The sequence below is a fragment of the Conger conger genome, chromosome 19 (assembly GCF_963514075.1).
Source record: "Conger conger chromosome 19, fConCon1.1, whole genome shotgun sequence".
Taxonomy (NCBI): Eukaryota; Metazoa; Chordata; class Actinopteri; order Anguilliformes; family Congridae; genus Conger; species Conger conger.
This window is the reverse complement of record NC_083778.1, coordinates 17,199,411-17,215,465: the sequence shown is the minus strand read 5'-3', so window position 1 is coordinate 17,215,465 and position 16,055 is coordinate 17,199,411. Positions and strand designations below refer to the sequence as shown.

The window sequence follows — 16,055 nt, the reverse complement described above, 5'->3', positions numbered from 1 at the left end:
GTGTTTTAAGTGCTGCTCCTTCATTCACACTTCAGTGTAAGGCACGGAAGAAGAGTGCTTACGGTTTGGTCGTCCATTACTTTGGGAAAACAACGAAAGGGAGAGACGCACGCCATCGTGCGCTAACACTCGTTCCATTCATCAGCCGTTAAACTTAGTTTGTGAACTTGGTTCACGGTAGGCCAACCGCGCGTCCATTTGTCTTGGTATGGCAGTTACAGACTTGGCCTATCTACCGTGTGTACTGGACTTAAATTCATGGCCTTACAACCAATAATATATGAATTGTAGCTTACCTAGCGTGTTCTATTGTTTGTTGCATGACCTTGATATGCACCACGTTGTACGTCGCTTTGGATAAAAGCGTCTGCTAAATAAAACGTGATGTAATTTAATGTGCTGGCCAGGGCCTCTGAAACTGGCCATTCAAGCTTTGGCGTTGCTCCAGGGAGTACTCCTAAGTGTGAATATAAAAACCTTTATATCGGCTGTAAGCAAAGTAGATGCAGTTATATCACTCATCGCTGAGTAAATAGAGAGAGGGATTTTAACAGCAAGGAGGGATTGCAACCCCGTCATCCTTTAATAGTGAGTAGGGATTGTGATTTTAATTTTTAAAGAAAAAAGGTCAGTACAGTGGGTCAGTACGGTTATATTACATTCCAGTTGTTTAGCTGATGCTTTTATCCAAAGTGACTGACAGTTGATTAAACTAAGCAGGGGAAAATCCCTCCCCGGGGCAACGTGGGGTTAAGGGCCTTGCTCCAGGGCCCGACAGCAGCACTGATCGTATGGTGGCTACACCAGGGCTTGAACCACTAACTTCCCAGGTCCCAGTCATGCACCTTAGCCACTAGGCTACAGGCTGCCCTGTTGACCTGTCACTCCCTGCGTGCCCTCTGTATACTCCAGTTTCTTCTGTCCAGGGTGTATTCCTACCTCTCGCCACAGTGCATGGTGGGAATGTCTCCAGCACCCCACCACGACCCTGACCAGGAATACACGGGTTAGATAACGGATAGGTGGGTGGATGTTTCAGAAAATGGCGGGATATTCTTGGGGCAATTTGCACTCGAGCACTTGTGAAGCTCACCAGGGCCGTGACTTTTGTTGGGAGTATAAATAAATAAATGCCGAAATAAATCTTTTGAGCCATCTGCCAGGTCTTACACCTCCACCTCTGCCACCTCTACACCATCCATGAGAAACACATCATCGCCCACAGCCAAACCCGCCTCATGTCATCATCTAAAGCATTTTCACCCTTCAGTCACTCCTGAAACACTGAAAAAGAAGACTTTTTTTTTTTGCATTACATAATTTTTTTCATTATTATTGACTGTAACAATCACTACTGGTAACTGAAAGTAATGGAGTTCTACGCCAACGACAAAAACAAAACTGTGGGCTTAAAGCCTGACACCACAGCGCGCTTAAAATCATCAAGGTGTGGAATGAGGAATTCAAGCATCACTTCCGCAGGAGAGTCCGCGATACAGAGACCCAGGCTCTCTCATCCCTCAGTCAGACAGGCGTACAATCAGACACCCCGACTCTACACACACACACACAGACACAGCGAAAGCTAGCGGCTAACGACCGCCCGCTGGCACCCGTCGAAAGACAGACTCCCGCTAACCACACTTCCCCGAGACAGGCGTCTCCACCGGACCACTCTTCACACGTTTTCCTAAGAGTACAGCCTGTTCCAGTTTGCACCAGACAGCATGTTGGCAGACACAATGGCTTCGTTTCCTAATACCTCAAAATGGAGTCCTTGCCCTTTCTCTCTGTCTCTGTAGAAGCTCTCTCTGCCTCCTGTTCGCTCCCTCCCTCCCTCCCTCCCTCCGTCCCGTTTCACTGTCTCCAGAGAGAATCTTACACGCAGAAAGGGTATCTGTACATCAGCAGTATCCAACACTGCTCCTGGAGACCTGTCATCTTGTGGTTTTTCCCTAGAACCTAGTTCTACGAATTAGTAGCTTCGCGTGATCTCGAGCTGTTGAATGGTGCACGCTTTGTGAAAGTTGGAAGTGAAAACCTGCAGAATGGTTGATCTACAGGAACAGGGTTGGGCAGCCCTGCTCTAGCTGCTGAATGAGGTGTGCTTTGTTAGGGTTCGGGTGAAAACCTACAGGACGGTAGATCTCCGGGAACAGGGTTGGGCAGCCCTGCTCTAGCTGCTGAATGAGGAGTGCTTTGTCAGGGTTGGAGTGAAAATCTACAGGACCGTAGTTTTCCAGGAACAGGGTTAGGCAGCTCTGCTCCAGCTGTTGAATGAGGTGTGCTTTGTTAGGGTTGGTTGGAGTGAAAACCTATAGGAGGGTACTGTGGATGTCCAGGGTTGGTGACCACTGATCGATATGATTGATGTAGGTTCAACGCTCCCCCTCCTCTCCATCTCCATCTCCATTAAACTTTAATAGCTTTCCCGTCCATTTCCTTTAAAACGTGGGTCACTATCGTCTGGGTGACCCTTAAAATGGAGTAGTGAATAAATGAAGACGAATGCGATTATCAGGCTCCAATATTAAGACACGCAGAAACCCGACTGGAATACAGTCATGCTTTGTCTTGTCTGACAGTATGACCTATGATTATAAAATCCAGCTTGACAATTGAGCTGGTTAAGCTGGTCTAGCTGGGTACGAGCTGGTGAACCAGCATGGTCAAACTGGTCATACAGCTGGTCTAGCTGGGTTTGAGCTGGTCAACCAGCTGGTGCTGGTAGCTTGGCTGAGCTGTTTCAAAACCTAGTTTGAGCTGGTCAAACCATGTTGAACTGGGAGCTGGTCTGAACGGGTGAACCAGCTAAGCCATGTTGAGCTGGGAGCTGGTCTGAACTGGTACCCAACTAGCTCCCAGCTTTTTCAAAACCGAGCTTGAGCTGTTCTTTTCAGCAGAGTACACTGCTGGGTGTGTCTTGAAGCAGCACGGGGGGGGGGGGGGGGTGGTTTTATTGAAAGTAATAAAACATTTAGCTCCCTAACAGCTGTCAGCAGATGGTAATACACGGTCCAGACCCCTGCAGGGAGAAGGAGGAGAGAGAAATGGAGAGAAATGGAGAGGGCACACTCACAGCCATCGTAGATGTCGGTGGGAATGTGGACCGCCGTGTGGTTGTAGGAAATGGGCCGCTTGAAGGCCGCGTCCTCCTTGAATTCCGGCCGGATCCGGTTCTTCTTGGACTCGGTGGCGTTGGAGCTGAGCTGCGGGGGGGGGGGGGGGGGGGGGCAGAGACGGCGGCCGTCACGATCACACACACACACACACACACACACGCGCGCCGCACAGGAGCGGCACCGCTCTACCAGGGGCGCTAGCACTCTTCTGCGCCCGACGTAATTTAGATTTCCAGATTTAATCAAATCCACATTCGCTCGACCAAGGAACGGCGAGATTCCTCACGTCCCGCCGCCATCTCCGAGTAATGAACGCCTCTTTTACGAGACTTTTCACACGCCGAAATTGTCTTTTTAATAAGGCGCCGGGGAAAGGTTTCGCATTAACATAGAAATTAACCGATGGCTAAGAACAGCTTCGGCCGGCGCTAATGTCGCGATCATCACCCCCGATGCATTATCATCGCCCGCTCGCCGCCTCAGTTATCAGCGGCCAAACGAGGGAAAAAAAAATCTTCATGATTTCTTTGACATTGAGTGTAAAAAAAAAAAAAAAAAACTTCAAATATTGTCCTGACTGTAGACTGTAGGTTTGGCCAAAGTGGGAGATACAGCACCCGTTTCTCCAATTATGGGCGTGCATTTTATTCAAAAAATAAAAATAAAAGCAAAAAACAATGTCTATCAGAGAAGTGTCGTTTTCATATACACTCGGAGAGCAATTTATGAGGTAGACCTGTCCACCAGCTTGTTAATGCAAATATTTAATCAGCCACTCATGTGGCCGCAACTGAATGCATAAAAGCATGCAGACGTGGTCAAGAGGTGGCCAGGCTGCAGCAGCAGGAGAAGAATAAGTCTAATGAACGCGCTCAGTGAGTGTATATTAAAACAATATTGCAAAGAAGACAGCTTATGAAAATGAAACGTTTGGTTGATATAAGCTAATCTAAGCCTAGTACACCGAGCCCTCTTCACGTTTCAGCGCCTTAACAGCCGCACTTTCCACCTCCTTACGTATCACTCCAATTAGTCTTAAAACCAAAAAAATTAAACAAGATAATAAAAATAAAAAAATTATGTCGGAGGCACCATCATGTCTCGCACCATGTCATTATCCACTTAACCTAACCAATCAATCTGGCAACTGAGAGCAAGAATGAGAGGAAAAGCCAGAAATATTTCTCAAAATTCCTGATGGCACGTACGATCAGAACGGGGGGCTTATGGGTTTAATTATCAAGCAAGCTCCCCTGATGACCTCAGCGGTGTAACTCAACCGACACGTTAGACGGCGGAGGCCCCAGCACAGCTCGTCTCTGACAGCACTCTGACCGGCGGGATCCGGCCTGATCCGGCCTGATCCGGTTCCTCCCCGCCTCTGATTGATTCCGCCGCCCTGGGAATCGGGGACGGCTCTTCACAATCAGATACCTCGCCGCAAGATCCCCCCCCGGACGCGCCGCCCGGATTCGCCTCCCCGCCGTTACAGATTACCGCCCAACTTCGTGGCCCGAGGAAATCGATAAATAAAGTGCGGGGAGATATGCAGAGTATTGCTTTTCCCCACTTCCCCCCAACCGCCAAAGATGTATTCTGCAGTTCTACGCCAGCTCAAAACAGCCACGGAAAAGCCTACTCTGAAAACTATTAAACCCACGATGAGCCAGGTCACACAACTGAACTGTGAAAGGGCTCGATCTGGTTCCATGAGAACTTCTCAGACGAAAGTGGTTGATTGGACCACCAAGAATTTCTGAACTAGCTTCAGAACGGACTCCAAAACACATCCAAAAAGAGTTCATTTCATAAACACTACGCCTTTCCATAGACCTCATGTGAAGTTCCACTTACATACATATCATCACAAATACAAACTGTTTGATGAATCAATCATGAAACAGCCCCTTTAAAGCAGAAGCTCTAATAATTAATAACGGTCAGCTCGAGGCATAACATGTATGATTGGGACTTCAGAGACTGTTTACTTGGAAACACTAACAAGCCTCCAGCCTGGACTGCAACTACAATCAATGTTTAATTTGTCGGGAGGGCTCCTGGGGGGTTGTAGTATGGTTCTACATGAAACGCATATCACGTGACCAAAGGGAAAGCCTTTGAGGTGGGGTGGACGTTAACCAATAAGAAAATATATCTTTGGTGATGTATCTATATAGGGACCGCTCTCTCAGTGCGACTGGTTTGATCCCTGACCTCCTCCGATGAGGAGCAAACATGCTGACGGCAAGGATCCTATCAGCGCAGAATGACCCACGCACAGGTCCTAAAATGGCCGCACAGCAACGGCGCATAATGGGCGACCAATTTTAGCAGCATAACTGAAGGAAAACACATTTACTCCGCATTTAGCCGCAGTCCACGGCTTTTACTTTCTAACAAGCCCAATAAAACCCTCTCTCCGATTTAGGCCGTATTACTCCGCCCTATAAAAGAATTACAAACCTGACCCCGAGGGCTTGGAGGTCTGCAAAGCAGCGTGGCTTGTCGGCGCCAATTTGAGGCCAATTTACAAGTCGAAAGTGTTCTGGACCGCGTGCGAAACGCAATTCCCCTTCAAACGGGGACGCGTTAGAACAGGTCGGAGAGGGTGTGACCGGCTGGAAGCTTCAACGCTTCATCGGCTGATAAAACCTCGTCCCTCAATTAGCCGAGAGAAGGTTCTACAAGCGGTTCTGGCGGCGGGGTCCAATTAGCACTCTGGAAACGTGTGAAATCTAACTACAGTCTAGCAACGGGGCTAAGAGAGCTATTGCCAACTGTATCTGTGATCCTCTTCTTCAAAGACTGTAATAATGCGGTTTCATAACGTGTACCGTTCTGACAAAAAGGGCTTTCTGCGAGATATCTTGTCACTCTACAGGACGGCTGAGCCGGCTCATCGTGAAATCGACTTCAGGTTTTCAGGTTCTTGCATGAACAAAAGCTCAGCCTTTGTTACTAGACTCCACATAAGCGCCCCAGTAATTCCACACAGAGGTTTACTCTGAGCTGGGGCGGGAGAGAGGGATGTACTTACCTTGTCCTTGGCGTTGTAGTACTCGATGTCGCCGTCCTGAAAGGAGATCAGACAGAAGGTCAGTCGGCAGCATTGACCGTCACGTACAATCAGGCGGCCTCGGCATGTTGCTGCAAGGCCGTAAACAGGAACAAGGTAAACAGGAAGTACCGGCATGCAAATGAGGACTGTGGTGAGACCGCACTCGGCTTAACTGAATAAATAACCCCCCTCCTCCAACCGTAGCTGGGTGGTGAGAACAAAAAGCAGGCACTACAAATTGGCAGTTGTTTATCTTATTATTCGTTTCAGATATTTTCTCATATTCTCGCAATTTGGTGGCCGATTTTCCCTGTTATTTTTCCCCAATCGCCCACGCACTGCTGCGTCCTTCGAGTCGCCTCATCCCGAGCTCCGGACCGTGATTCCGGGGCAATCAGGGGTGGCCTGGGGAGTCCCTCCCTCCCCCTCACCCTCGGAGCGGAGGCCCAATTTGCCGTCCCCTCAATCCCCTGGTCCTCGGTGTGCAACTGCATCCAACCAAAACATGACGCTACCACAGCACCCAAATCTGCAGTTCTTGGTGAACCATTCCCCCACTCAGTCTCATTCATGTTGAGATGCCTTACGAGCACCGCAACGCCATAATGAACTATCCTCGTCATCCTCAGCAGCAGCATAATTACGCTCCTATCTACTACGGAAGACCGCCCGCGATGCAAGTCCATTGGGAATGGAGACTAACCAAACCACGCTTCACCATTTTGCCCTCAGCCTTCTCTGCATTAAGCACTGGTTCACGACCCCATTTCGAATTCTTACGCAATACACACTTCCTAATTTCGCTTAATTCTCTGTGCCCTCTTTATAGTCGGGTAGGCTTTTATAAATGGAAAGTGACTCATTTTGTGTTGTGTTGCCTGCTCTTTCTTTAGCCTCGGTAATAAGGATCTTGATAAGGTGCCACTGAGAGTGCGATTTTCCGTTTCACGGCGGTTCGGCTGACGAGCTAGACTATGAGGATTTACTCTCCGAAGCTCCGCCGTTTCTTAAAGACGTTTCCCCACACTCTCCCTGCGTGAGAAGCCGCTCCCTTCGACCGAGGGTTTGTAGAGGAGCACAGTATTCCCCAGCCGCTGCTCTTCGACAGTAAGTGCGGACCCCGCACTGACGACTGCACCCGGGCTTTTGACATGCGGAGGTCCCATTAGACGCAGAGACAAAGCCACTCTTTACCGGCTACTGCCTGCCGCTAAGCCCCCGGCACTTTAAAAGGTCCCGCATCCTGGAAAATGACATTTCCCTTGCCGTGTGGATTATAAAGGGAGTCGAAGGTGTTATAAAAACACTGTGAAGGTGTCAAAACGCACAGTATCCAAATAAATCCACACAATCCGCATGAAGGAAATGCGCATTTAAACCAGCCGTTTGGACTTCCGTGACGTTGTGACGTCATCACAATATGTCCGGTTGCTTCAGCACGGCCACCCCCCTTGTAGCAAAAATTTCCACAAATCTAATCGCTTGGCTCAGACGGAGTTCAGTCCCTCGTGGCTTGCCAGCCAATCAGAACGGAGGTTCATTGATAGCAATGATTACATTACATTACATTACATTACATTACATGAAAGGCATTTGGCAGACGCTCTTATGCAGAGCGACGTACAGTTGATTAGACTAAGCGGGAGACAATCCTCCCCTGGAGCAACGCAGGGTTAAGGGCCTTGCTCAAGGGCCCAACGGCTGTGCGGATCTTATTGTGGCTACACCGGGGATCGAACCACCAACCTTGTGGCTCCCAGTCATGTACTACGTGAATGAGCCTTAAACACGCAGTCACTGAAACAGCCGGCTCTCGGTAAAGCTCAGGAGAGGCGCGGGAGAACGGACGTGTAAAACCGGATCGTTTTCTGCCGTGCAGCGGTGACGATCGTCAGGCGAGCCGCAGGCGGGCGCGGAGAGAGAGGCACGCACCTCAGCCAGCGGCGGTTTAAACACAGCGTGGAGAGAGAGGCACGCACCTCAGCCAGCGGCGGTTTAAACACGGCGGGGAGGGGAGCACAGCCAGGGAACTGCCCACCATCACAACAGAGCTCTGCGGGGGAGGGGGCAAGGCCACACTTCAGAAAGAAAGCCCCCTCCTCCTCCGAGAAGATGTGTGTAATTCTGACTGGTACAAGGCCGGGTTCCAAACTAAGTTTGCATACTAAGCATACTCCATGTATTATATCTCAATGAGAATCAGCCTGAGGCTTAGTATGAGTAGTATGGGGCATATGGGGCGGCCTGTAGCGTAGTGGTTAAGGTAAATGACTGGGACCCGCAAGGTCGGTGGTTCTAATCCCGGTGTAGCCACAATAAGATCCGCACAGCCGTTGGGCCCTTGAGCAAGGCCCTTAACCCCGCATTGCTCCAGGGGAGGATTGTCTCCTGCTTAGTCTAATCAACTGTACGTCGCTCTGGATAAGAGCGTCTGCCAAATGCCATTAATGTCATTAATGTAATAGTATGCTAGCATGCGGTTTCGAACACAGCCTAAGTTTATAGACCAGGACACGGAGGAGCTAGAAGGACGCAATCATGCTTAAAGTTGAAACACAGGCCAAAGTCTACTCCAACCAGCAGCTAAATGAAATGAAATGAAATTAGCATGTAGCAGCTGAAACCGCAGAAGGCCTGTATGGAGTCAGGAATCTGCAGCTTCGCGGAGCTGTGCGTGGGGTTATTGACATGACATTTCACAGGAGTGAAGAGACTCAGAACATACCGGCAAAAACCATGCATATGTATGAATACATACATCACAATAATCCATGTTAACATTACCCACAATTATAATTTAATTTATTCTACCTTCACTGCACGTGCTGAGATGATTTACACACAGTGACGTTATTTCAAATAGATTAAGATTCCGACTTTGCCTGGAATCAGCTGGATCAATGATGCAAATATGCATAATATCCTTCTGTACACTTCATTGGCAGGCACCTCGTTATGACTTCTAAGTCAGAAAATATTTACCCTAGCCTCCAGCGGACGCTGAAAACCAACCATCCGATGACCGCTTCCCAACTCACTGCAGTTCAATACCGCGTCGTGGACCAAAAGTACCGTTATACGCCAATGATAAACCACTGTTTACTCCTGACACAAAAACACAGTCAGCCCAAGATTTAGAACGCAAGTCTAGGCTCTATGATGATAATAATGAATGTAGAGGGCCTCAGCAAAGCTAAAACACAAAATGGCGAGGTTCCTACAAGACCTCCCTCACAAGGCAACAGGCAGCACCTGAGCTGATTATTGGCTCGTGATGAGCCTGATGAGGGGGGTGAGCCTGAGTCTGGTGCTGGCCCAGGTCCTGTATGCCTCCCTGTGGGGCTCCAACCCTTTTTCGGCACATTTCTCATTTTCATAAGTAAACCTGAGTAGAAACTAAAAACTTGTGACCGATGTGGAAAGGCTTGTGTATGGATAAAGAGACGATAAAGGGTGATAACAGATTTTTTGAATAATTGACAACGAGACGGGGGTTGAAGTCACACACTTTTCTTTTGGCCTTCACTCCATAAAGGCCAAAAAAGTGGGCAGGTGACCCCTCCTTTTGATCGCGTAATCTTGTGCCGCCCTCTTCAGAATGTTCGCGCAACAGTAGTTCATGGTTACACACTCTGATTCACATTTCCCGACGCTGACTTTTTAATTAACATTCGCGAAAGTTAATCAATGCTACCAGCAGCCTTAGACTAGGAGCAGAGCCCCCCCCTGCTCCCCCCCATCGCCCCTCCGGCTGTAACAAGGCTTTGATTGAGTCCTAGGGCGAGCACGGTGGCCGTGAAGGTCTCCGTCGCCGGAGTCAGTCACCGCTAAAACACGTCGCGGAAACCCTCCCATTTCAGGGCCACGTTCGTCACGAACGCATTAAGACATCTCCTTCCTCTGCGGACAGACTTTAACCTGGAAAATCCCGGGTTCCCCACTTCAGCCAGACTTGAAAACACAACACCTGAAAACTTGGGATCACGACGCCGAGAACAGCTCCGACAACACGACAACGAAACGGACCGCGTTTCCGTTCGACGCGCACGTGTGAGACGGGAGCTAAGTGCCATATGTCAGCTCGGCGCACGCAGCTTCACTCTAAACATTGGCTTAATTGAACTGAAGTGATATTGGCATTACGGGCTTGTTTCCGCGCGTGTAGCAGCTCCACGCACTGGCGACTGCCGGCCGCAAAGGCAATTATCTCAGCTAACCAAGCATCTCCGCGCAATCAAACTTCCCGTCGGTGGGGGACGTGGAGTGACACGCCCGATAAACTAGACAAATTAATTCCCCCACGCCAATCCCCCCCCTCCCCTTTCATTTCATCACGGAGCGGAGTGTGCCGGCGCATAAATTAAAGCAGGGGGTTTTAATACGGGGGGGGGACGGACACCTTTAACGCTGCCCTTTCCGCCCCGGAACGCCGGGAAGAGGAGAAAACGGATTGATGGAATTCCCCCTCGAGCGGAAAAGCAGCCCGGCCGTTCTTAATTATTATTTAATGATGGGCCCCCGCGCCGGGCGGAGAGTTTTTGATTTATGAACACGGCGAGAAAATAAACAAGCGTGGAGGGATCGCCCAGCTCCCCCCCCCCCGCGCTCCACTCCGCTCCGGGCTGTCGGGATACCGCGCGGAAAAGCGCACGCTGAAATCCAACCCCTCTCCCGCCAGAACGCCGTTACCGACACGACCCCCCCGCTCAATTCCACAACCTTTTTATTAAAGATCAGGGGGGGTTGAAAGCGATCGTGAGAATCCGTTTTCTGTAATGAGGAGGAGTGGCCGGGCCCGTGTCGTGGGGGTCCGCTCACTCGTGGTTTAATTACGATTCCGGGCGCGTGGAACGCCCCACGCCGCGGAGAGCGGGGTCATTCCGGCCCCCGGAGGCTGACCCGTGGGGAACGCCGGGACGTGACTGGACTCCGCTCACGATCCGAGCCCGGTGAAGACCGTTACTGTCCCCTCCCGTCAGGACCCCGACCACAGGCCCGGCCAATCAGCCGCCGCGGCTCTTTGTGATGTCACTAGGGGAAGCTCCACCCCCCACGCCACGGTTTTTATCCGGAATGTACTGCAGGCCAAGGACGGGAACATCCACAACTTGGGCACGTGGATGGTGAGATGTAGATCTGCACAACTGTAGCACACCCGTTGTGAATCTAGACGCGGGTCTCTGTGAAACAGCTGCCTGCTTTTTGTTTTAATGTGGCAGTCCCTTAAAATACTTTAAATCACTGTGGGTTTTGTGAACACTGAAACGTGTATGCCATGAAAAACTGTTAAATGCAAATGAATGGAAAAATGCTACATTTTGCTCCAGGTAAAGAGCAGCGAACGGCGAGACTCAAAGTCCCATGATGCTTTGGGTTGTGGTCTGTTACTCCTTTAATCTCTTTCCTGCATCGCCAGGAAGCAAAGATCTGAAACCTGTACACACGGAACTCACACAACAGTCGCAGTGACCGTTTCTAACAAGGAAACCACTCGATACATGTTTCAGCATTAGCATATTGTACATGTATACGTAATATCATTAGACAAGATAATTCAATGCTTGATCAGTAAATTGCCTAATTGCATGATCTACTGATATGCTACTCAATTTATAATTGCAGTATGTGTAATGTGCATTAACCCATATGTCTCATATTTTGGAAGGAACTTTCACCTTAAAACACATTTAAGGTACATTGATATGTTCAGAAATACAGAGGAAATATGCTAATTCTAGATATCCTTACACCATCTGGGAAAATTAGAGATAAATTTGCTTCACTTTCGGTATAGAAGAGACAAATAGCTGTGCCAAAGAGTCATTCCAGATGCAGGACATGGCTACAGGTAAAAAAATATGTTCGTATATGTGGATGGATGGATGGATGTGTGGTTTCCCCTCTGTCACATGAATATCACATCAGTTGAAACGGCATTCCGATCATCATTCCCGGCGTTCCGATCATTCCCGGCGTTCCGATCATTCCCAGCTCACCACAAACTCGTTCTTCCACTGGTGCTCCATCTGGGAAGCCTCTGCATGCTCCGCCAATTCCTGGAATGCCGGAAAAAAAGAGAAAGGGACGTCACTCACGGAGGTTTATTACATTACACATGATATCAGATTTGAGAGATGCAAAACCTCAAACAAATTTCCCAGCAAGTCATTTAAGATACAGAGACAGACATCCACATTTTCCTGTGAGCCATAACAAAAGAAACCCAGTAGATTGCAGATCGTAAATCGCGAACTAGGTGGAGGAAAATGTGTAATCTCGGTTCCAACAATGTGGAAGCATTGCTCAGTAAATGGGCATCGACTCACAAATATCATTTTGTACGCTGGTAAACAATACCAGGCAGAGTCTCGCATGTTAAAACCAGAACACACTGGCACATTTGACGTATACACCACTTCTCCTCCAGGGATACACTTTAAAAAAATAAATAAAAGGGAGGTTGATTTGGGATTTGGAGTGGGGGGAGCTAACCTGGTTCATTTCCGCCCGGCATATTGCAAACGCAAAGTCCGACGTGAGTAAGAGCAGTCAATAAGCCTGCCGATTATTGGACATGCCACTGTCCTGCAGGATCGGTAAGCTCTTAAAGGCATGCCTTCACGCTCTCAATCGCCCCAAACAGTGAAATTAGGACAGCCCTTTGTGCAAAGTGGTGTTGAAATTGTATCAAATTCTGATCCTCACCACCTGCAAGTCTCGCCCTAATGACTCTGTTAATAGCAGCATAATACAGAATATCTTCTAATCCCTGCTGATGGAAAACGGGCGGTTGTACAGATTTCCCAGAGGAAATCTGAAATCTAATTTATACCCCCTTTCCCCAGTGGGGGAACACTGTGCATCACCACAAAATTAAATTGGCAGGGAGAATTTTAGGCTTCGTAGAGAGCACACATTTTTTTCCACCTGGCTTTATAATAATGTGCTCCACGGCTGCTGTTAAATTAAGACAAGTTATTAATAAACTTTCAAATTAAAGAAATTAAAGAAGAGCAGGTATTTCTGAAACACAATATCAGGAAATGCTCTACTTGAACGCCTCGCCATAAGGCTGACATAGCACTGTCATACACATGACATAAGAGCTGTCAAAGATGGCATAAGAAATGGCATAAGACTGACATACATCGGTAAATGTTGTGACAGACGTTACCATCAGAAAATGTTCATTGAGAAGTATGACAGTTTTATGTAATTTAACATAATAACAAGATTCAAATGCTTGTACCCTATATGTGCATAAAATTGTGCCCCTAGTCAGCAATATATAACTAATTTGCACCTTTTTGGAGAACACACTGTACTCGTTCTTGTACCCAAAGTACATCATTCCAGTACTTTCAGGGTACACTTGGGAAATTTGATCCTTGAAGAACAAAAATGTACCTCCACTCCACTGCCACTTTATTTCTGAGAGCGGAGGTAACAAAGGAAACAAAATGGCCGACTGACTCAACGTGCACGGCAAAGCCAACTTGAGCAGGGAAAAAGGAAACAAAATGGCCGACTGACTCAACGTGCACGGCAAAGCCAACTTGAGCAGGGAAAAATTAAACAAAATGGAGGCCGACTGACTCAACGCGCAAGGCAAAGCCAACTTGAGCAGGGGCAAAAGGGAAGGAAGATGGAGTGCCCTCCAATCCAGAGCAAAAATTATAATATAATTATGCGCTGTTACCCAGGGCTCGGTGTGAAAATACATAATTAAAAGCAAAAGGCACTTAGGGGCTTTTGGGTGTGAGGCTCTGTCACGCTGCCAGGCTTCTCGAGGACGATTTGTGTAAAATCAATTTTGCGCACGCGTGTCATCCGAGTCGGTCACAAAGTCAGGTCGAGAAAACCGGGAAAGCGGCAACGGTTCGCTTTCAAAATCACGCGTGCTCCTCAGAGAGTCCCTTTCCGTAGAATCTCCCCAAAAACGGGTTCAGCCACGCACGCTCTCAATGCTAACACCTGCTGGTGTGGCTTTATTAAGAGAGACCGTCACCATTCAGAGGAAACGCCGTGTAAGGAGGTTTACGTATCCCCTCTCCGCTTCAATAATTCTGAATTTAAAAAATAATAAATGTACAATAATTCTACTCGTTATTCTCGAATCATCACAGGCAACGGCAAACAATATACCCACTCGATCTTCTCTGAATGGTGTCTCACTTCATTCTCGTGGTTTCTGACTGCAGAGCGCGGTGACGTTGGTAAATCGAGCCGTTTATGTGTGTGGGCAGGATGTCAGCGGCTGAGCTGGCAGTGGGGTCAGAGGTCAAGGCAGCCGCTCAAAGATGGATAAAAAGGGGGGGGGGGGGTGTTGAAGAGATTTCGGCTAATCGGTGTCTCCACTGACATTTCAGTGTCCACAGTAATATATAATACTGTATGGCCGTGTGAGAAAAGAATAACTCAATCTCAGAGCCGCCATTTCAGTCCAAATGATTTACAGACGGGAGAACTAGCAGTCATAACAAATGCCTTCTTTTTTTATGTACGGTTAAATTGAGTATCACCGTATGAAAAAAAAAAAGATGATTGTTATTTAGGGTCTTTTAAAAGGGAATTTTAAGAGCGCGGCGATTAATCATTTACTTGACTGAGAAAAATCAGGCAATTACTGAAAAGGTTGACGGCTTAACCAACGTCTTCACATAAAAACATTCATCTTGTCCCGCTTTTAATTAATTCCACGTACGAGAGCGGCATTCTCAACTGTCATAAGAGAACAAATCATCGCCCCGCTCCCGCGTTACCCGATAACATTCGGGTTAAAGAAACGCTTCTTTTTTAAAAAATTTGTTATCCGCGAAATGCAAATCTGGCGACGAAATTAAGCGGAACGCAGAGAGCGCAGACCAAGGCCAGCCGCAACGCTGCGGAAACAAAAGGCTACGCAAACAAGCCAGCCTTCCCAATTTTGACGGGGCAATTAATCTACGGCAACAACGAAACGCCCGGGAGGGGTGAAATGAGCTGTGGAAGACCCCCCCCCGCCCCCCCACCCCGACGTGAGATTACTGCCGTCGTAAATCCCGCTTAACGGCGCCCTGCCATTTAGCGCCGAGCCTCATCGATTATTTATCGGACCGAGACGTGTCAGTGCGGGGATGAAGATGTTTTCAGCTCTGCTGATGCCCCCCCATCAGTCACGTCACGTGACCGGGAGTCACATGACCGGGAGACAGTGCGGGAGACACTGGGGTTCGGCGCTGAGAAACGGCCCCCGCGACACGCTAACGCGCAGCGCCGATATAAACCACCATTTCAGCCGGAAGCGAAAAGCGCTCGACAACTGCATGAGTAGAAAACAGAGACAAGCACCCCAAGTTTTACTGTGTAATGCCCAGTGCTGGGCCCAGCATGGACCGCCTTCACACTCTGATGCACTACAGTACACGACTGTATCAATATGGGTTCTTATTACACAACATGCATTTGCCACTAGGAAGAACTGGATGAAGACTTGGAACACTCAAACTTTTAATTTCATATTTAATTATAATAATTTGTTATTTAGCTGACGCTTTTATCCAAAGCGACTTACAGTTGATTAGACTAAGCATGTTGAGACAATCGACCCTGGAGCAATGTGGGGTTAAGGGCCCAACAGCTGTGCTGATCTTATCGCGGCTACACCGGGGCTTGAACACCACCAACCTTCCGGGTCGCAGTCATGTACATTAGCCGCAAGGGTACAGACTGCCCGGTAAGTTAAGGGTTGTGTGTTGTAAGGTCGTAGATGTCAAAACAGAAAGCGGTTTGGAGGGCGAATGCGACTTTGAGAACGTTGTGAGAAACCCACAGCTCACTGACCGAAGCGGAGTTGGCAGTCTCCTCGTCAGGCCCTACCGAACAACACCTGCCGC

At 48.5% G+C, this 16,055-nt stretch overlaps 1 protein-coding gene across 1 annotated transcript in view; it reads right to left on the bottom strand.

Annotated features, from left to right (window-relative positions):
- The window catches only part of cacna2d1a (calcium channel, voltage-dependent, alpha 2/delta subunit 1a), a 121,173-nt gene that overhangs the window by 61,822 nt on the left and 43,296 nt on the right, over positions 1-16,055 (bottom strand). Inside the window, exons 4-6 of the mRNA XM_061229166.1 lie at positions 12,177-12,236; positions 6,160-6,195; positions 3,080-3,209 (exon numbers count right to left, since the gene is read on the bottom strand). Of these exons, the coding sequence (XP_061085150.1) occupies positions 3,080-3,209; positions 6,160-6,195; positions 12,177-12,236 (226 nt within the window). The remainder of the gene's footprint in view (positions 1-3,079; positions 3,210-6,159; positions 6,196-12,176; positions 12,237-16,055) is intronic.